General features: G+C 41.5%; 1 protein-coding gene across 10 annotated transcripts in view; it reads right to left on the reverse strand.

The window, feature by feature from the left end:
• Positions 1-21397, reverse strand: part of MBNL2 (muscleblind-like splicing regulator 2) — a 106463-nt gene that overhangs the window by 27368 nt on the left and 57698 nt on the right. For all 10 annotated transcript variants that reach the window (XM_014944130.1, XM_014944131.1, XM_014944129.1 and 7 more), the window contains exons 3-5: positions 11104-11268; positions 7812-8012; positions 6364-6627 (exon numbers count right to left, since the gene is read on the reverse strand). In XM_014944130.1, the coding sequence (XP_014799616.1) occupies positions 6364-6627; positions 7812-8012; positions 11104-11268 (630 nt within the window). The remainder of the gene's footprint in view (positions 1-6363; positions 6628-7811; positions 8013-11103; positions 11269-21397) is intronic.

Raw genomic sequence — 21397 nt, forward strand, 5'->3', positions numbered from 1 at the left:
ATGTCTATTTACACTAACTTATCATTAATTCCTTTTTTTTTTTTTCCCTTACAGCTGAGCCATTTTTGTAGATTTATTTTTTTTTTCCTCGTAACTTACCACGTTACATTGAGAGGGGAAAAAGTCTTTCAGAATTTAAAACATATTTTCTAAATTTTGCTACAACCTTCAGTACTAGCTTCAGGAGCAGGGAGTAAAAATACTGCTCTCAGTTCATAAGCGAACATCAACGTACGAGTTATGATACTAGTCCAGCATTATTAATTTTTTTTAAATAAAATATTTAAGCATAGTACAGAGGCATATACATTTGTGTATACTTCCATAATAAGATCAAACCTATGGCTGATATGATGGCATTCTGTAAAAAAGTCTTCTCATACAAAATATTACATTCTAGTTTTATAGTGTAAATAGTTCTTATAAACCTTTAGAAAGGAAAGGAAGATTTACTTAGAAATTAGAATTTTTACTTTTGTTTTTTAAACACAGGCTGGTATTTAGCTCTTTTTTGGGATATGCAGATTATGTCTATCTTGACATCAGTATGTGGAAATAGGGAACAAAAGTGGAAGAAAAATAAAAAGAGGACCAGGCACAAAATGCCTACAAACAGCTTATGGTCACAAGATTAGCTAGTGCCAAGAGGGTATTTTGCAAGATAGCCCTCACTTCGCCTGTTCCTTGTTCCTGGCTCTGTTGCACCTGTGTTGCATGAGGCTTCCCAATGCCCCCTCCTTCAGCTTATTTCTGGATTACACACCCTGATCTACAGGATCTGCTCACCTGCCTGGGTCCAAGATTCGGGCATTAAAAGAAACACCTGCTGCAAAGTGAGGACCTGGAGAGCCTTCTTGTGTCTAAGCAGGGTGCTGTGCAGGCGACCTGTGGTACCCCCCATGGGCACCCCCGCGGGGAGACATCAGTCCGTCTGCACGGGGCACAGCCCCAGACCCACTCTGCACCCACCAGGGATGGGAAGTGAAGTATTATGACTGAATTCAGTGTCATGCCATGATGAAGTCCACAAATTCAAATCAACATCATTAAGAGTAAAGCGTTTCAGTTAATTACCTTTATTATCCAAATGCAAATTTTATCTGATCTCACTTGTTAACTTATTATCTCTGTGTTAATGATTGCCTTTCCCTACTTCATCTCCATGCTCCTCTTAACCTCACCCCCCTGTTTTGAAGCTTTTTGCTGGCTTTCCCCTCATGTTTCACAGCAAATTCAGTCTCAGTTTTCCCAGCCTGAAGGCTTTAACATGATCTGTTTCTGCACCTACCCAACAACCTTGTTTCCATGTAGACTCTCTCTTTTTTCAGGCTTTCAAACCACCTGTCCATTTTTCTCTCCTGTCTTCATCTTTTCCTTCATTTTGTCCTGACAGCAAAACCTCCTTTACCTCTTTCTGTTCCATCAGTTTATCTCCTGCTCAATGTTTGATCTCCTACATAACAACCAAACAAATCAATAACTACAGACTGGGGAGGAAAAGGCTACGGAAAGGAAATAAAGATAGAAATAAAAATGATCAAACATACTCAGGCATAGTACTTGCCTGTCATGTGTCAGATTGGTACGCTATAATGTCTCCTGGAATAAGAGCAAGATCCACACAGCAGAGGCCTGTGTGGATGTTTAAGGAGCTCTTGACTAACTCTAACGCAAGAAGGGAAGCACACAAGAGATGGAAGCAGGGATGGATGGGAGGAGGAATAGCAACACAACCTGAGCATGCAGGGATGGGTTAGGAGAGCCAAAGACCTGCAGTTGAATCTGGCAAGTTATGTGAAAGACAACAAGAAGGGTTTCTCCAAGTATATCAGCAACAAAAGGAAGACTAGGGAAAATGTGGGCCTACTGCTGAATGGTGCAGGCGTCCTGGCAATGCAGGACATGGAGAAGGCCGAGGTATTGAACATCTTCTCCACCTCAGTCTTTACTGGTGAGACTGGCCTTCAGGCCAGGGAGAGACCAGTGGGAAAATCTGAAGTGAAGAAAATTTACCCTCGGAGGAGCAGGATCAAGCTAGGGAACATTTAAACAAACTGGATGTACAGAAATCCATCTTGTCATACCTGACAAGATACAACGACTGGTGCTGAAGGAGCTGGCCAATTTCACTGCAAGGCCTCTACTAATTAGCCTTGAAAGGTCACTGCGACTGGGGGAAGTTTCCAATGACTGTAAGAAAGTAAATGACACTCCTGTTTTCAAAATAGGCAGGAAGGTCTGAGGAACGGCAGGTTGGTCAACCTCACCTCAGTCGCTTGGAAAGTGAGCAAGCAAATCCTCCTGAAAACCATCTCCAAACACATGAAAGCCAAGAAGGTGATGGGGAGTAGTCAGCATATATCTATGAAGGGGATATTGTGCTTAACCACTCTTACAGCCTTCAAAGATGAGACTGGCTTGGTGGGTGAGGAAGAGCCACGGATGTTGTTTCTCTTGAGTTCAGAAAGATTTTCAACACTGTCTCCCATTTAGTCCTCATGGACAAACTTATTCAGTATGGGCTAAATAGGAAACACTGAGGTGGACTGAAAATTGGCTCAACTGCTAGGCTCAAAGGGTTGTGTTCAGCTACATGAAGTCTAGCTGGAGACCACTCACTAGTGGTGTAAAACTGGGAGACTGACACACAAGACAGATGGGCTGCAACTCCGAGGGATCTGGAAAGTCTGGAGAAGTGGGCACAGAGGAGTCTCACTAAGTTCAACAAAGGTAGGAACAACCCCAGGCAGCAGTACATGCTGGGGGCCACCCAGCTGGAAAGCAGCTTAGCAGAAAAGGCCCTCATGGTTTTGGTGTACATCAAGTCAAACATGAGCTAGCAGTGTGCCCTCACAGCACAGCAAAGGCAGCCAACAGCATCCTGGGCTTCATTAGGAAGGGCATCACCAGCAGGTCTAGGGAGGTGATCCCTCCCCTCTACTCAGCACTGGTGAGGCTGCACATAGAATGCTATGTCCAGGTCTGGGCGCCCCAGTACAAGAAAGACATGGACATACCAGAAAATAGTCCCATAAAGGGCTCCAAAGATGATTAAGGCACTGGAGCACTTCTCATACGAGGAAAGGCTGAAAGAACTGGGACAGTTCAGTCTAGAGAAGATTCTGGGGAATCTTATCAGTGTATATTCAGACCTGATGGAGGAGTAAAGATGGAGCCAGACTCTTCTCAGTGGTGCCCTGTGACAGGACAAGATGCAACGGGAACAAATTCAAATACAAGAAATTCCATTTAAATGTACGTTTTGGGTTGCCTTTTTTTTTCCTTAGTTTTTACTGTATGCATTATTTAACCATGGAGCAGGGTGTCAAGAAAAGTTGTGAAATCTCCAACCTTGGAAACTTTCAAAAGCCAAGTAGGCATGTCCTGGGCAATCTGCTCTAGCTCACCCTGTTTGAGCAGTGGGGTTGGACCAGATGATCTCCAGAGGTCCCTTCCAACATCAACTATGAGTTTACGGTTTAATTTAGACTGTACATTCTTCAGTGACTTTTTATACTCTCTGGTGCACCACATGAATACTTAGAGCTCATTGAGTACAATGATAGATGATGCTGCCTTCTAATGCATTTCACATTTAAGCTGTACATGATCTACAGCCTCTTTCAAAGTGTCTTTCCCTTTCCTTTTTACATCAGATGATAGGTCACCTAGGATACCTGAGTAAAAATTCCTACACTTCAGTGTAGAGGAATACACACAGGGCATTTTCTGCAAGGTCCCAGGCTGCAGAATTCATTGACCTTCAATGGTCTTACAAGCTTAAAGGGGGTTTACAAGAAAGACGGGGACAAACCTTTTAGCAGGCCCTGCTGCTATAGGATAAGGAATAACTGTTTTAAACTAAAAGAGGGTAATTTTAGACTAGACATCAGGAAGAAAATTTTACAGTGAGGGTGGTGAAACACTGGAACAGATTGCCCAGAGAGGTGGCAGATGTCCCATAGAATCATAGAATAGTTTGGGTTGGAAGGGACCTTAAAGATCATTGAGTTCCAACGCCCCTGCCATGAGCAGAGACACCCCCCACTAGTCCAGGTTGTTCAAAACCCCATCCCTGGAAACGTTCAAGGTCAGGTTGGATGGGGTTCTGAGCAACCTGACCTAGTTGAAGATGCCCCTGCTCATTGCAGGAGGGTTGGACTAGATGACCTTTAAAGGTCCCTTCCACCCAAACTATTCTATGATTCTATAAGCTTTGCCTACAGTGCTGTAACCTTATCCACAATGTTCACCTAGAAGAACACTCTCTGAACCAGAGCAATGCAGCCAGCTTCCCAAACAGGAAGGAAAACTTCTTGGACACAATTTCAACCTGGGAGCAACCTGCAAATGAACCCTATAGGTAAGCATCTATATTTCTGCCTTAATTTGCTCTCTAGATCCAACTGAGTATTCTTGGTTGTTCCCAGGTAGCATTGCAGGCATTTTTACCACTTTTTTGTTCTTATTGCCATTCCAGTGATTTTTCTTTCACTCTGTCTGAATGTTTCAAATCTATACTAAACAAAAAAATATCTGGATTGTAAAGAATCTTTTTTGGTTGGTAGAGTAAGTATGCCACTAAAATATTTTGTATATTTTGTACAAATATTTTGTACAAATTTTTCTGCAAGAAGTTACCCTGAATTACAGGCCCCTGCCTTCTTCTCCCATGACACTAGAATGTTAACATTTCAGTTCTGTGTTTCCAAAGATGCTTCATCTTTCTTTGAGGCTAATGCAATTCCAATTATGGCTTATTTAAAATCACAGGATATATATCTAACTGTTACTGAAGCACAAAAAAAGTATCCCCTCATCTCTTTCCTCTCTTCTTTAGTATGTTGCCTACAAATATTACATTCTCTAAATGGACAATAAATATTGCACAACTGAAGCTAATTAGAATTTAAAAAACCGACCTCCTTTGCTTTAATTTCCAGATGGCATTCAATTTCTGCAAATACAGGAAAGTTTAACTAAAAATCACCCAGCTTGAAACAGACTGTAGATACTACAAAAGAAAGAATATTAAAACTTAAGAAATGTTATTCTGCTTGGAGATTTACTTTCTTGCATAACTTACCCTTTGTCCCTCAAAATGTCTGGTCTTTGCTAATTTGCTAAATACAATAGCTTGGGGTAGTTATATACTGTACTGTATTGTGTTTCTGGTAGGCTTTTTACCCAGAGAATAACTGTATTGTCTATAACTATTGTACGCACTGCCCACAAGTCCACAAACCACATCTGCTTAATTATTTGTCCACTGCCAGCAATGAGGACAATGATTCTTTGATTTGCTGCCAATAATTTTGTCTCCCGAGTCAGATCCTGCATGTGATTTATTTAACTTTATCAATACCACTCTATTTAAATTTATCAGCTTTCCTGGTAGCAACCGTAAGAGAGGTCCAATACTGGTAAATGGATGGGCTGACATGTCTGAACAGTTTTCAGTAAGAGCTTAAAATATCTGAAAATAGAAAGCCCTCCATCTCTTTTCTTCTGACTATAGCTACTGTGCTTTTGCTTAATGATTCCCATTTTAGTTCACTACTTTTAAATTCTTTTTTTTCTAGTAGATAAATTTTATCATAGAGAAATTCAAGTAACTTTGCCCACGACCATGAGAGAGGCAAGAAAAAATCTCGAGGTGTGAGATTCATCTAACCAAAGTCCAAAAAGACATAGTCAACACTTTTTAGTCAGCAGGGATAGATGTGTGTCTACAGAGGGCATTTTTTTCTCATCCCCAGACAGGCACTAGCGGTAGATCAGATGAATGTGCTGGTTTTTCTCTACCACCTATAAAGTGAGACCAAGTGAGACCAAGGTGTCCAGGGTAGGCCTGGATATCTGTCTGACATCTAAGGTGGGGCAAGCTGAATCCCAGTATAGGTTTCTTTTCTATTACCCACCTCTGAGGCAAAAACTCTCTCTTTGCTTTTCTTCCTTTTCTTCCAAATTTCCACACGTATATCTGCCACCAAAGAGCTAAAACAGCATATGTGCCCCTGTTTTCCAGGGGACATCGAAGCTTATCAGTTTTGTTTCTGTTTGAAAATACTAGGGCCAAATTTAACATATAAACAAGGCAGAGAACAGAAGTGGTATAGAGTGTCATTTGCTTCACTGTCTTGGATAGAAATACAGCATTAAAATAAGGGCATAAAGAAAAAAAGTGCTTCCTCCCATCAAGCAATAGTAATAATTTTTTAAATTCTTACATTTTACCAAAAAAAAATATTAAAAAGAGGCAAAAGAGAAAAAAAAGTATAAGCAAACAGCATTAAATCGAAGCAAAATAGGCATCAAAGAGCTTCTGTCAATAAAAAGGCAGCCATATATGCCAGCACTTACCATCACAGTCGCAGCTGCCGCAGCTGCCTGGGCTGCCACCGCAGCCTGGTTGGCTTGGTGTTGCGCCGCTTTGATTTTGGCCTGCAAATGTGCAGGAGGGTGAAAATACTTGCATTTCTCCCTCATGCAACGCCCTTTTATGTAATCCATACACACGGTTACGGTGTTGTCGTTTGTGTCAATCATTGTGCTGTCTGCCGGGTGGGCAAAGCGGCAATCAGTCTCTCCACGCGCACAGTTTCCCCGCTGGAACTCCCTGCACACCTACGTGCAAAACAACACCCGTTGCAGGGGAGGAGCACGGCGCACCCCGAAAGGGCAGGGAGAGTCCCCTGCGCCCCCAAAAGACACAGACCTGCCCCCTTCCCCGGTTAGTTTGTCAGAGAATTCAGTCAAATAAACCCTTTGTTTTCTTCTGGGAGAGGGAAATGCATCTATTTCACCTTTAGGTGCTTGGCTCCTCTGGCAGCTCTACAGCGGCTAAGTGAACTTGACATGCAACACGTAGCATCCCTAAATGCCCTTCCATTTTTTCTGTCTAGAAAACATCTGGGAAGGATACTTACTGAAGTAACTGCCCCCGCCAAACTAGCCAGGAAACCCAAAATACTCAGTTCCTTTCTGACTACTCTTTATATTCCTGCAGCTCCGCTGGTAAGGAAGGAGTTCCTCTTGCTGGGACACAGGGAAAAGCTCCATCAGCTGCACTGCGTTTTTTATGGAGTCCACAAACAAAATGGGGAACCTCCTTAAAAGTAATTTTCAAAACCAGGCAGAGTGAACATGCTGATTTTCCTAAGAAACGTGCTCCAGACACTATTGCTTAAGCTTTTGGGAAAGGACATGCAGTTCTGGAAGAGCCATTTGGCCTTCTCGTGGACTTGGATCACAGATTCCACGGAGCCCCGCCATGCAGAGATCCATCAACACCAGGCAGGCTCTGCACATAGCTGGGGGCTCAACCCCTTCAACCTGCTCCAGGGTGGGTAACAGTCCACATCTCCACTTGTAGCTCAAGGCTGAAAGCCTATACAAATCCCCTAATCAATGCACAAGGGTAGGAAATTTTCCTGATATCAATGCCTGAAAATCGGGATGGAATTAATGCTGCAATAAAAATGCGCTTGTTAGATATTTCATCACAGCGCACCTCTAAAGGCATGTAGAGTTGAGGTATTTTGGAGGAGAAGAACGTTACGGAAGTTGAAAATTCATGTTGATGTCTGTGTATTAAATTTGAGCAAACGCACTACCTTAAAAGTAAGAGCACTTAATTACCTCTGGCTGCAAGTGTAGAAATCCTGCCTGCTTACAAAGTCTTTCTTTGTAGCAACTAAATTTAACCACCATTTCTAAAACAACACAATTGTTGTTTTTTTTTTCCTCCAGGATCTATCCCACATCCTAACAGAGGGTTGTATTTCTAGTCACGGCGGTGTCTACAGTACCTCCAGCTTATCAGTCCTGAGGAGTTTCTGGGTAGCAGTTGAACCGGGGACTGAAACCGGTGGACTTCCAGGAACAATGACAGGCGGCGTGGGCAGGATCTCAGTCGGGACTAAGCCAACTCCCGGTGTTACTGGCGTTAGGTAAGGAGCAAAGCTAATAGCCGTGTTCGTTCCTATTGTGGGACCCACTGGAAATGTGGGCTGCAAAATGAAAACACAGACCGAGATGAAAAAAAACCCAACCCCTTAATCAAGGGCTTATTAGTTGTCTTTTTCGCGTGTTCTTACTGGCGCCGGTTCGGTTTTCTTAATCAAAAAAATGTCAAACAGCTGGGAAAACACACAGCACACTCTCTTCTTTTAATCACGGAACACATTCCAGCGGCACGCTAAAAACCGCACTTTGTAGCTCTACTATTGGAAAAGAGGCTGCCGAAGCAAAGGAAGTCGTACTTTGAACCTGAATCTCTATGGAGGTCCAGCTTCCATTGCAGGCTTGTTTACACATCTCAAAGTAGGAATAACATAGACTTGTTGCTTTTTCTCAATACCTGCTTTCCTCGGGAAAACACGCTATTTTTCAAAGTACCAGATTTCACGGGTGAAGCGTTATTAACTATATTAAAGCCATATTTCTAATAAAAATATACATAATGAGCTCTTTGGCATGCAACTTCCATCTCTTTGCATGCTGTATTTTGCCACCTCCGGCAATTATATGTTACTTACTATGGCTCACACATGGAAAAACCTCACCTTTGCGAATGTTTGTGTGTTCAGCTGTCACCAGTGGCAAGCAGAATAAATACTATAATCTCAGCTGGACACAATATTTAGAAAGGGATTATTCAGGCTTAGCTAGAGTTCATCTTACAAAAAAAATTTGATTGGAAGGAATGATATGGGTCTAAAAAATCTGTTTCATGCCTTCCTGCAATGAGTCAGTGAAGTCATGACCAGAAGAAAGAGCGCTTGTGTGATGCTAAAAGGCAGCCCCACCACAGCAAAATGGTGGGTTTGTTACCACCAGTTCCATGGGGGGTGGAGGCAGAACAACACCATGGTCAGACCTGGGAAGTGCTTTAGTTCTGCAGAGCTGACGTTTACCCCAGAGAGTGAAGCTATAATTATAAATGAGGAAAAACTATGCAGAAAAACAGGACACATCTCAGATTAGCTTTGTCAGAAATTAAATTCCCAAATAAGCCGGCAGCTAGAAATGAACCACACAACAGCAGGACACTAAGGAAAGACTTAAAAACACTTAATGAAGGAGGAGTGTCTTTCTCATCAAGGTGGCCTTCACGGCCTCTGTTGGAGCCACGTACAGTATGTAGAAAATATGTAAGAGAAAGCATAGGAGATAGAAGGTTTATTTCTGTTTGGGGGGGAGTTTTTTGGTTGCGTGTTCTTTTTTGGTGTCTTTGAAACCAATTACTAAATCATAAATGAATGTGAATTAGTCTCAAGAAGATGCTTTGAGCCGCAGATTGGCCCGGATACCCAACTGTACGGAAATGGTATCGACCTGCCCCAGAGAGTTAAAAGTGAATAAAGCACTGTTTTTATGAGAGATCAAAACTGCTTGATATCAAACAACCCAGTTTATAAGTCAAGTGCTAGCTAAATTCTTTAGAACATAATAATGAACACTTATATGAAACAAAGGTTCAACTATGTTGGGGACAATATGCGTTATGTAAAATATAAATAACAGCTTTGTATCAGATATCATTTTAAGAATAAATCCACATGTCAAATGACTTCTATGGAATTTTCTTTCACTTTTTATCCATTTGGTCAAGGCTGAGTCATCTTAATCTGGCAATTTATGCGAGACAGAGAAATAAAACCCGACGCTTTTATCACAGCAATCAGCACAGAAGGCATTACGTCAATGAAATTGTAAAGTTCAAATGATGAAATGGGTGAGTAGAAAAAAAGTATCATTTTGTCACTTCAATTCTTCTCATGATACTAAGAGGTAGAATCTATTACTTCATGAAAACTTTTCCTGATGAAAACCCAAGCAGTAAAAACAAGGAAATATCAAAATACATTATGCCAATATACCAAGATACATTTTGATGAATGTGTACCAGAAATTCAGGGACACCTGACACCCAATTTTTTTCATGCCTTCCCACCTTATAGTAGATGCTTCAAGTGTAAAAGCACATTTGAAAAAGGCATCTGGGGTGAGCATCCTGTGACCAAATACAGATAGCTTCCTGAGATGCTTACACTTGGCTCCTGGGATAGCCCTTGGAAAGACAAAGGCACTTAAAAAAACAATCTAATCTGAATGCAGACATCTGAAACAAGCCAAGAAAATGGTAATTAGAAGTGCCTATTTCTTTTGATAAAGTATAAATGGACCCAGGAAGCCCAGCACAGAAACTGATGCCAACACTCCAGATGCCTCAAGTTAGAGAAAGAAATCCCACTCCAGTAGGATGTCTTCTACAAGGCATTCAGCTTGAGAAAACATCATTAGCAGCCATGTGTGAAAAGTTTAATTCTGATTACTTGCCTAACCATGCTTTGGAAGTCTGGTACAACGAGGAGCTCAACTGCAAAGGCAGCCCAGAGCAACTGATCATTTTAATGTATATCCAAAGATGCTGCTCATGCGTGCAAGACTCTAGTTTTATGTCACCTTCTGGATTTGAAGTGTCCCAGGCACCATACACGTTATCTTAAGATAAAATGCTGAGTTTGTAAAGTACATGCACCAGCAATTCTCTGTGTTCCTCTGGGACACTTCAGATTTCAAGAGAATAAGAAAAAGCTACCCAGAATGACATTAACCTTTTTTCCTGGTACTGGGATTAAATACTATTTAAAGCACTCAAAGCCATAGACTCTTGAGAGGGGAACTTTGCATTCCAACTTAAATAGCTTACTAGCAAATTACTATTATTATACAAATTTTCACCTCCAGAATGATTATAGGTAAAAATCTTGCAAACTAGACAAAACCTGGCATGAACTGAATGAAGCAGGGGGATGGGGTGGGGCCAGGACAGGGTGGGACCAGGACAAAACAAAAGAAAGGAAAAAAAAAAGGCAAATTATTCTGGGATTATAAAATATTTCAAATCTACAGCAACACTCCATTATATGTTCAAATGCAAATATAAATGAGCATATCTCTAGCACCTCAGTAATTCCTTAAGTCCACAGATGGGGGCTATTTTTATTGCTACTAGTTTAGAGAACTTTTGCAGGTCAACATAGTTTTCTCCTTCAACTTTACTTACCAATAACACCATCAGAGAAATATACTTACCACTGGCTGTAGCGGTGTCCCTGGAAACATGAACTGCATTTGCTGGGCGAGCATTGCTGCTGCAGTTTTTTGTTGGATTAAGTTGTTCCTGCCATTGATTTCCAGTTGAGTCTTTAAATGTGTTGGTGGATGAAGGTATTTGCAGTTCTCCCTTGTACAACGACCCTGGAAAAAGAAGTCACGCTAATTGGTCTGCTGTTTTTGATGATAGTTTAATGCCTTCAAGCAAAATATCACACCATAAACTAAGCAAGAACTAGTGAAATACAGGGTGTTTCCTGGGAACTATGTAGCAGGCTAGGAGGAGCTGATGGCCTTGAACTCTGCCTCAGCCTACAACCTCTGATTGATCATTAAGGCTATTAGCCATAAAAAAAAAAAAAAAAAGAAGAGAGAGAAATACTTTGAAACAACATTTTTATTGTTAAGTACAGATCACTGCTATACAATTATCACTCTGAGTATTATCTAGACCGCCTGAACTGCCTCTCACAGTAACTTGGCTAGAGTATCTGGTGTTACCATAAAATAAATGATTTTATAAATGACATTACATTATTAGTAACAAATTTAAATCTCCTTTAAGAGAAATGCAGCTTTTAAGCACGTTATATTAAAAAATAATTGCATGTTCCTGGCGATAAGGATCTAAAGTGGCCACTCTCTGCTTGCATTCTCTCATATGTTCACCCTTATTCCAGTTCACTGCCTTCTGCCCTCCTGCTTTTATTACATCAGCACAACTTTGAACTATTTCCATTCAAGTATAAAGGAACAGAAGTCAAGCTGGTGCTTTCACAGCCTAAATTTAGAAGCAGTGGATGGAGCTAAATTTGAAGGTACACAGCAAAAGGAGAACTCCCCATCAACCTGAAAGCAGGAATTTTTAGACAGTTATGAGACAGTAAGAGACAATAAAAATATGGGTGGGCAGTCTCCTCTGAGGTGGCTTGTGTTGGAGGAGATGGACATGGCGCACTCCTCTACAAGCAGGGCATGCTGACCAAAAGGTAGGCAGAGCAGCGTAAGAAGCGCTGAAAATCTGGGTGATTTTCACCCAGAAGGGGAAATCTTGGGTGCACCAGCAGGTTATGCAGTGGTAGTGCGGGACCTGCTGGGATCAGCAGCTCCTCGATGACATGGCTCACAGTCACAAAATTTTAAGAGCTGTTACAAGGATCTAGAGCATTAGTCACAGAGTCACAGAATCACAGAATCTTCTAGGTTGGAAGGGACCTTAAAGATCATCTTGTCCAACCGTCAACCTAACTGACAAAAAATAGACACCCACACAACAAACAAGGAGCATCATCACTAAACCATACCTCCCAGCACTACATCAACCCGTCTTTTGAACACCTCCAGGGATGGTGCCTCAACCACCTCCCTGGGCAGCCCATTCCAATGTCTGATAACCCTTTCAGAGAAAAAATTTTTCCTAATATCCAGCCTGAACCTCCCCTGGCGCAACTTGAGGCTGTTTCCTCTTGTCCTGTCGCCTGTGACTTGAGAGAAGAGACCGACCCCCATCTCTCTACACCCTCTGTTCAGGTAGTTGTAGAGAGCAATAAGGTCTCCCCTCAGCCTCCTCTTCTCCAGGCTGAATAACCCCAGCTCCCTCAGCCTCTCCTCATAAGACTTATTCTGACACACTCAACTCGTAGAAGCTAAATTTCCAAATCGAGACATTCTTAAAAAGTGCTTTTAAACTTCCCATTCGCTGGTGTAAGGTCTTTGCAATACGTAGCCAAGCAGGAATATCCTCTTATAGCCAAGAAAACCTTAAGATCTCTACGTGAGAACATCCCACAGTACACACGTACCCTGACTCTGTGTATTCCTACGCGCACACACACTGCTACAAACCCTTCAGTACGCTTCTAATATCCCAGGACAACAGTGTTAATGTTACACTTGCTACTCAGACGCCGAAACACTACTGATTCTGCCTCCAATCTGCTAGCAGGATGTAATAACTACCTACACAGGAGTGAGTTAAACACCTCCAGGAAGGTTCTCCTGCACCGAGGCTGACGGGAACACAAACAGCTATTTCCACGCTATTAAATTATTGAGATCAGCCCTTTCCCGACCTGTGCCTGGCCACTGTCTGGGAGTATGCCAAACGGCAGAGGCCAAAGCAGCTGAGCAAAGCTAAAAACTTAAGAAAAAAAAAAACAAACTTCCAATATCCCAGGACAACAGTGTTAATGTTATACTTGCTACTCAGATGCCAGAATGCTACTGATTCTGCCTCCAACCTGCCAGCAGGATGTAATAACTACCTACACAGGAGTGAGTTAAACACCTCCAGGAAGGTTCTCCTGCACCGAGGCTGACGGGAACACAAACAGCTATTTCCACGCTATTAAATTATTGAGATCAGCCCTTTCCCGAACTGTGCCTGGCCACTGTCTGGGAGTATGCCAAACGGCAGAGGCCAAAGCAGCTGAGCAAAGCTAAAAACTTAAGAAAAAAAAAAACAAAACAAAAACCAAAACTGGTCTCAGCACTCAGGATCACTTTTTGGTGCTGTTTTAACCTGCTAGTACAGATGCAGCCATTTTCAGGGCATCATGCCTTCCTTCTGACTTCTATTGTGCCAGTTACTAACGCTGTCTGGCTTAATGAAGTACACAAAAGGAACAGCTGTTCCAGCTGTTGTCAGCTGGCATGAGCAGAACCAGAAATAGCCACCATTTGACGGACACGGAAGAAGGCTGGCTCTTCCATGCAGGGGGGGAACAAGGTCATCACCTTCATAACATTAAATTGGAGCTTGCTCAGCGCAGGCAATGAGCTTGCGCTTTTGTGTTGGCGGAGGAGGCCAAATGATTAAGACATTTTTAACTGAGATCTACTTAACTTTAATCTATTTTGAGCATGAACGGTTCATACAGCAAATCTGAAAATCAAAACAGCGAAATCAAATCAAACTACTCTACCTGTGGGAAATATCCACCTCTGGAAACAAAAGTGCTCCTCAAACAAGGACTGAGAGCAACTCTCAACCACAGTGGCTTTTGAAATACCTGAAGCCTGAAGAGTGCCTTCAGCCAGCCCTCCACTCTTACCCCTGAAAGCACACGGCTACTGTATACCATCAATTCAAGCTCTGCAAAGCAACCCACAGCGCACAAAAGATTGGTTATTCCAGAAAACTTTCCAAAATAATCCAACCGTACAAAAATGTACTGTCCTCTCTAAACTTATTCATGTCTGCGTGCCTCATTTACTAGTTTTTTTGAGCTCCTGGTTAGTAATGAACGTACTATAAAAGAGCTGTGTGGCCCCGTCATGCTACTATAGAAAGCGCCGTAAACAGATCAAGCCTTGTTGAAATTAAATGACCCAAAATAAACCATGGTGGAATGAGCACTGAAAATAGTGAGCAGATTAATCCAGTCCTAGCTACCAAAATTAACGAAATTCTAAAGCCAGCCTTCAATTTCTGGACCTACAATGGTTGGAGGGAAAAAGGCCTATAAGCAACTTGTTATTCCTCTTTTAACAAATGCTCCGTGTTCCTGTGAACTCTTGATAAGTTTCGGCTGCTTCCCAGTGGGGATCATTGCAAGAACAAAAATTCAACCTTGTCGTGTCATCTCAGTCAAATGGGACCCAGGATTTTTTGTCTTTATTAAAAAGTCAGATATGAAGTCCAACTGAGATGACTGCACATGTCAACCAAACAGCAGAACAGGCACATGTATGCAACATGCAAGGGTGTTCAATGTGTTGGTTGGGTCAACATCTACAGTAAGAGTTTGCTTTGGATTCTTGCAAAAAACTGCTGTGCTAGCAGGCCACCTCAGAACAAACACCGAGACAAAATAGAGTGTTTTAACTTTAGGATGCATCAGTATCAAGCCTCTGGAGCAAGGCTTGGTTCATTTTAAAATCACAGCAGTTCAGGAGCTGCTCCACAGACATTCAGTCCTCCTGGCACATGGAGGCACAAACTCTTGTCAGCAGGATGAGGCAGGCAGCAGGGAAAATAATTGCTTCATACAACTTTTAACCTGCTCCCACACATGAGTCAGAGTCCTGAAACTGAGGGCGCAGACAGACTGGTTTGAAACTTGGTCCCTAGAAACTCCTGTCACCCGTGAAGCGAAGGTTATCAACAAGCACATCATAAGCTGTTGTGCACTTCCCACGGAAGTTCACCTAAAAAAAAATAATCACTTTCCATGAGCTGTCTCTTTATCTGCAATGGATAGCAATGATGAACAGACATCATATTAGATTCCCAGCACTCTGTTACTCCCCTCAGCCTGCATGGGGGATGATACCTACCTCTGACCTTTCATTTCTCTGCCTTTGTCCTCTACAACTAGCCAAGCCTAACGCGCAGGGCCACTATTTCAGGTGGGTAATGGAAAGTTTTAGCAGAAAAACTACTTTTCTACCGCTAATTATCCAGACTGGGAACATGCTGTGGCTCGCGTTAGGGGTGTGCCACAGGTTTCGTTCCAGTAAAGAAGTGAGAGAGGGAAAGGGTGGACCAAGGAGCTGGGAACTCAAAGGACTCCAGTGCCCATCACCCAGCAACAGCAACAAGATGTTCTGCTTCTGTAGGGGCAATGCTCTTGGGAACTGCTACCCAACTGGCTTAATATCAAAACCACATTCCTTAACAAGCCATGTCCCACTACTGAGTTGGGGTTTTTTTGCTTGGTTTTTTTTGGGTTGGGTTTTTTTTTTTTTTTTACCAATAGATGGGGGCAATGCTCTTGGGAACTGCTACCCAACTGGCTTAATATCAAACCCACATTCCTTAACAAGCCATGTCACACCACTGAGTTAGGGTTTTTTTGTTTGTTTGTTTTTGGGTTGTTTTTTTTTTTTTTTTAACCAATAGATTTCCCTATTAAGAACAACAGGTAGTTTGCCTAAAATCAGCAGCACAAGACAGCCCACGGACTGGAATATATTAAGAATCCAGGTATGTACTAAGAATTATAATTTTAAAATAAGCAGAATGAGGCGAGTGCAAAAGTAACACCCTGTCACTTTGCATATTAAAATACTAAGAACTCATTTCCTGTCTACGAGTTGTACGGCCACATCTCCGTCTTGAGCATCTTATAAATTCCCAGCTTTCTTCAGTATTTCATTATTGCTCTAATAGTAACAATAATAATAATAATTCATCCAGGCTCACGCTGGGAATTGCTTATGCATAATAATGAGTTAGTTTTTACTTACTAAAATTACCTTTATCTTTCATAAAAATAAGATGTTTGAATTAAAAAAAAAAAGGCAAAACAATGTGGTTTTTTTTCTCTCTTAAGCCGAGAATCAACTATGCATAATAATGAGTTAGTTTTTACTTCCTAAAATTATCTTTATCTTTCATAAAAATAAGATGTTTGAATTTAAAAAAAAAAAAAAAGGCAAAACAATGGGGTTTTTTTTATCTCTTAAGCTGAGAATCAGCTAATACATCCACAACCATTTCACTCAGGTGCTGAATTCTGGTTTTAAGACAGGGGTCAATGCATATTCTTAGCATGTTTTTCATAAAAGCTCCACTAGTAAATGTAACAGCTCCAATTTATACAGTCAATCCCAAAACACTGTAATATTTCTCTTTTTTTGCAACACAATGTGGTGGGGGTTTTTTTGGCAAAAGAAGAGGCTAATTAAGGTTGGAAGGGACCTTGACAGGTCCCCAGTCCAAACTGCTTAGAGCAGGGTCAGCTCTGGGGTCAGACCAGGTTACTCCAGTCAGGTTTTAGAAACCTCCACGGATGAAGCATGCACATTTCTGAGCAATCTGGTCTATTGCTTGGCTGTCCTCACGATGAAGATGATTTTCCTTATATTCAGTCTGAACCCATCTAGTTTTGGCTTACGCCAGCCACCTCATGTCCTCCCACCATGCACAGCTGTAAGGCACTAGGCTACACCTTTGCAGTCAGGTCTTGGAAACCTCCACGGATGAAGCATGCATATTTCTGAGCAATCTGGTCTATTGCTTGGCTGTCCTCACGATGAAGATGATTTTCCTTATATTCAGTCTGAACCCGTCTAGTTTTGGCTTACGCCAGCCACCTCATGTCCTCCCACCATGCACAGCTGTAAGGCACTAGGCTACACCTTTGGACAACCTCCTCATCTTTGAAGTCTGCTCTTACAGGAGGAGCATCACCATGCAATACTGTCGTGTTGTCTTCTGTTAGTGTGCCTGTCTCAGGTTTGAAACCTGAAGGATACGTTAGGTTTTTTTAAATTAAGATGCCCTCTATGCTTTACCTCATATTTTGGGAAGGCAGCAGTCACGGCTACCTGTCATCCTATCAAAGAGGCAGCGTTATCCATCATCAAACCAATCAAGTAATTTATATTTTTCTTAAGTAGCTGAAATGGGGAAAGTCCAGCTTGAAGCTGAGCATACAAATCCAGAGTTAATTGAGGCAATTTATTCACACCATTAGTGGGAAATAACAGAGCCTGCCTCCTCCACCTCCCAGCATAGTCTAGCATCTAGCCTGGGACACCCCATCATCTTTAAAAGACAGGTTATCTGATGAAGAGCAGAAACAGGGAGGTCTGCTTCCTTGCAGCCTTCTGTCCCTTGGTTCTTCACCTCTCTTCCCAGGGTATTTCCAGCTCCCCCTACCCACCTCTCTTCTCTCCAAACTCCCAGCTTCTTCCCGTACCCCACCTTCCTCCTCCTCCAGAACACCCTCCCACCTCTCCTAACTATAGACCAGGAAACAACTCATGGGATAAATATAACTTGCTCCAGCCGTGCATGTCCTGAAGGGCCAGCCAAAATGTGCACGTGGCTGGGGAGCGGCTCAGTGCGTGCTCTAGCCTTTTCCTTAACGGGGTAGGCTTTTTGGACCTCTCTCTTCTACCCAGACACTGATTTTTTGCATAACCAGTAACGACTTGGCGATACGTCTCGGAGATGTCTGCTTCTAGCAACTTCGCTTGAAATTGGCCGGGGTGATCAAAAGTTATTAGGGTGCGAGGATGATGCTGGCAAAAATATGGATGGTGCAATTATGCAAAACCCTGCCTCCTTAAGAAAACAAGCTAAAGCCTAACAAATGCAGATGAAATTGTATGATCTCCCAGGATTAAATATGCAGTCTTATGGGAAAAAAAAAAAAGAAAAAGTATACGATTTCCAAGACATGAATGGATTTAAAAGGCAACTGAGCAACTGGTTCTACAAGGGCAAAAAGATCGTCTCGTTTCCAGCTAGACACTCTGAGATCCAAATAATTGCTGGAGTTAGAAAAGACACACACAAAAAAAAAAAAAAAAAAAAAATAATTAATAATCACCTGATGCCACAGCCACCTCTCCTACTGGAAAAAAAAATACACAATTTTCTGAATCCTGCAGCTTCAGCAAACTTGCAAATGCTTTCAAAGATGAGATCACATTTTAATAAAATTGCAGGCATGGGTATGCTGGTTACCTAGACATCCCCTGCTTGATATTGATATTAGATACCTGAAGGTATTACATACTGTTCAAACCTTGGCAGAGCAAGGGCTAGCACAGGCCACTGTCCGGGGCAGTGGCAGCACACAGCAAGAATAGCCACAGAGACCGCAGTGTCAGCAGCCGTGGAGGTACCTAAGCCGTAAATATGCCTCTGGAAGAGTTTCTGACAAGAGCAGAAACTGTTTCTTCTCCTTTGGGATTCCTCCTCGGCAGCCCCTCAGCAAATTCTGGTTGGGAACGTGTGTGGCAATTCACCCAATGAATTTAACAATTTCACCATTGCATGAATCAGGAACTTCTTAATTCCGACAATCCCCAGCTCCCTGGGGCTAAAAATAGACCCACTCAATAGGAGGGCAGGATATTTTGAGATGCTTAAGCTTCTGCTCCTGTCCCTAGACAGCCATGCTAACTCTACCACCCAAAACATCCAGTTCAAGCGTTATTTTTCAAATGCAGAAATACCAAAAAGGAAAAAAAAATATCTAAAGGAAACACTGACTATGTATTCCTATGCAGAGAGGGATGATTTCTCTAGTTCTACAGGACTTGCATATATGCATTTTCCTATGTATTTTAGTACATGAGAACTCAACCACCAACAGCGCTTTCAACACTGAAGGAAAACCACTAGACTTCAGTTTGGCTCAAGTTAAAAAGTATTTTCTGTCTAGCATCACAATGCGTGATTTCAGTTTTCCTATGCAGATCTATCTGCTTCCTAACTCCTCTCAGAAAGTAAAAAAAAGGGAAAAAAAAAGATACCACACCTCCATTAAAAGTACCCCCTTTTCGCTTGCTGTGAATATGGCCCATCTGACACAATCTGTGAGACTACACATACCCATACAGTTAAGCATATGTGCAAGGACTTAAGGGATTTAGTTAAGCCTTAAGAATGACTAGTCATAGATTTAAAAAAAAAAAATGTAACTTAGCTTTTTTTTTTCCTTTAGGTATACAAAAAAGCTTCAAACCTTTTTTGAATTTTGCATAATTTCATATCTCGAGTATGTTGACTTGCAAATATGCATGCTTATGAAAAGCATAATCCTAAGCAGAATTGTATCTAATTTTATAGAACGAAACGGAGATCAGAGTAAGATCCCTTTATCCTGAAAATGAAACAGACTTGAACTATCTGAAAAAAAGAAAAATAGTTTCAAAAAGGACCACACTGTACTAATAACAGAAATATTAAGCTTTTTATGGAGATTTCAAATGCCTCAAACTTCACTTGTTGCCATGCATCTTACCAGCACAAAGACCTAAAAGAAAAAATGTATTTCAAAAAACCACAAGCAATTCTTACATTACACTTGAAATATTTCACCCGGTGGATCTGTTTTCCTAGGAAAAAAAAAACCCCAAAAACCAACAAAAAACAACAAACAAAACCCACAAACAACAACAACTTAGCAACTTCACTGATAAGTTAATTCTGTATTTCTAAAGCCACCTTGCAAGTTCGCCCACCAAGTTAGTGAGTGTGCATACAGATTTATACGCACCTACACACTTCCGTTTCAAGAAAAAATAGAAGACTAATTCACTTTCTTACTTTAAAGTAGAAAAGGAAAAGAAGGGAAAAAATTCTCAGGTGACTTCAGCTTGATTCAGTTTCCAACAAGCTAAGAAGACCCATTAGCTGCTCTTCTAATGATTTCAATTATTTGTAAGAAACTGAAAGCCAGTAAAATAAAAATGATCTCTTTATTCATGAAGTTAGAGAACAAGAACTGCCTGTAACTGACAGAAAAAACAGAAAAATACTGAAGAAAAATGGAAGTCTTACAAAATAATGGAATGTCTAAATGATGTCAGAGTCTTAACACTAAAGACTTAATAGGAGATATTTATTTAGATGGAAAAAGACAAAATGTTCTACTGAAGAGCACATTTGCAATGCACAAAGAGCTCCGAGTCTCTCAAGATGCTCTTTCAAACAAATGTTGAGAAGGATGGCTATAGAGAATGGTTTAATAATTTGCCTTGCAACATCAAGGGAAGTGTACTCGATATTAAATTGTTCAAAAGAGAAAGAACTCAAGCAGGTATTGCAAGCCCTAAAAAAAAAAAAAAAAAAAGACATTTATGAAATTGTAAGTAATTTGACAAACATCCTCAAGAATTACTCTAACAAATAAGACAAAGAAAATTCAGACAAAGAAACAACAGTTTACACTAATACCAATTTATTTTATTTCTTTGTTTACTGCCTTGAAAATAATTTGAGAATAATAGGGAAATAAAGATTATTCCTTCCCCAATTATGTAGCTCCTCTTCTTTTCCCATTTTTCCCCCTCACTGGCACTCAAAATCTAAACCAGTTATTTTTATGTTAGCTTCAAGTTTGGCTATCAGCATCAATCAGAGCATCACAAGCAACTGTGGACAACCCTTGAAACAAATCTTCACTCTAATGCACACCAGCAACTGTCACGGAACGAGAGGCAGCCAAAGCGTAGTATAGGAGAAGACCTCTATGGAACGAACATAAAGAGGGAAGCGTGACCTTGTTTACTTAGAATTCCTCAAATGTCTGATGTCTATTACATGGGCAGTAAGACTCTTCACAGGATGCTAAGTCGCCTTGTGCAGGGCTCTAACAAACATAGAGCTCCTCCCACAGAAGGACGAGATGCAGCCTCAAGATGGGTTGCAGTAGCAGAGCAGTGATTTAAGCCCTCCAACTCTGCCCGTTCGGAGAAGTCAGCGTGTTCACAGATTCCTGCATTTGGGAAAAGAGGTCTAAAACTTTTATGGAGTCTCCCGATACAGCATTACACACAGTTAACTGAGGGCTGGGCAACTTCAACGCAC

This window comes from Calidris pugnax, unplaced genomic scaffold (genome assembly GCF_001431845.1).
Source record: "Calidris pugnax isolate Ruff unplaced genomic scaffold, ASM143184v1 scaffold69, whole genome shotgun sequence".
Taxonomy (NCBI): Eukaryota; Metazoa; Chordata; class Aves; order Charadriiformes; family Scolopacidae; genus Calidris; species Calidris pugnax.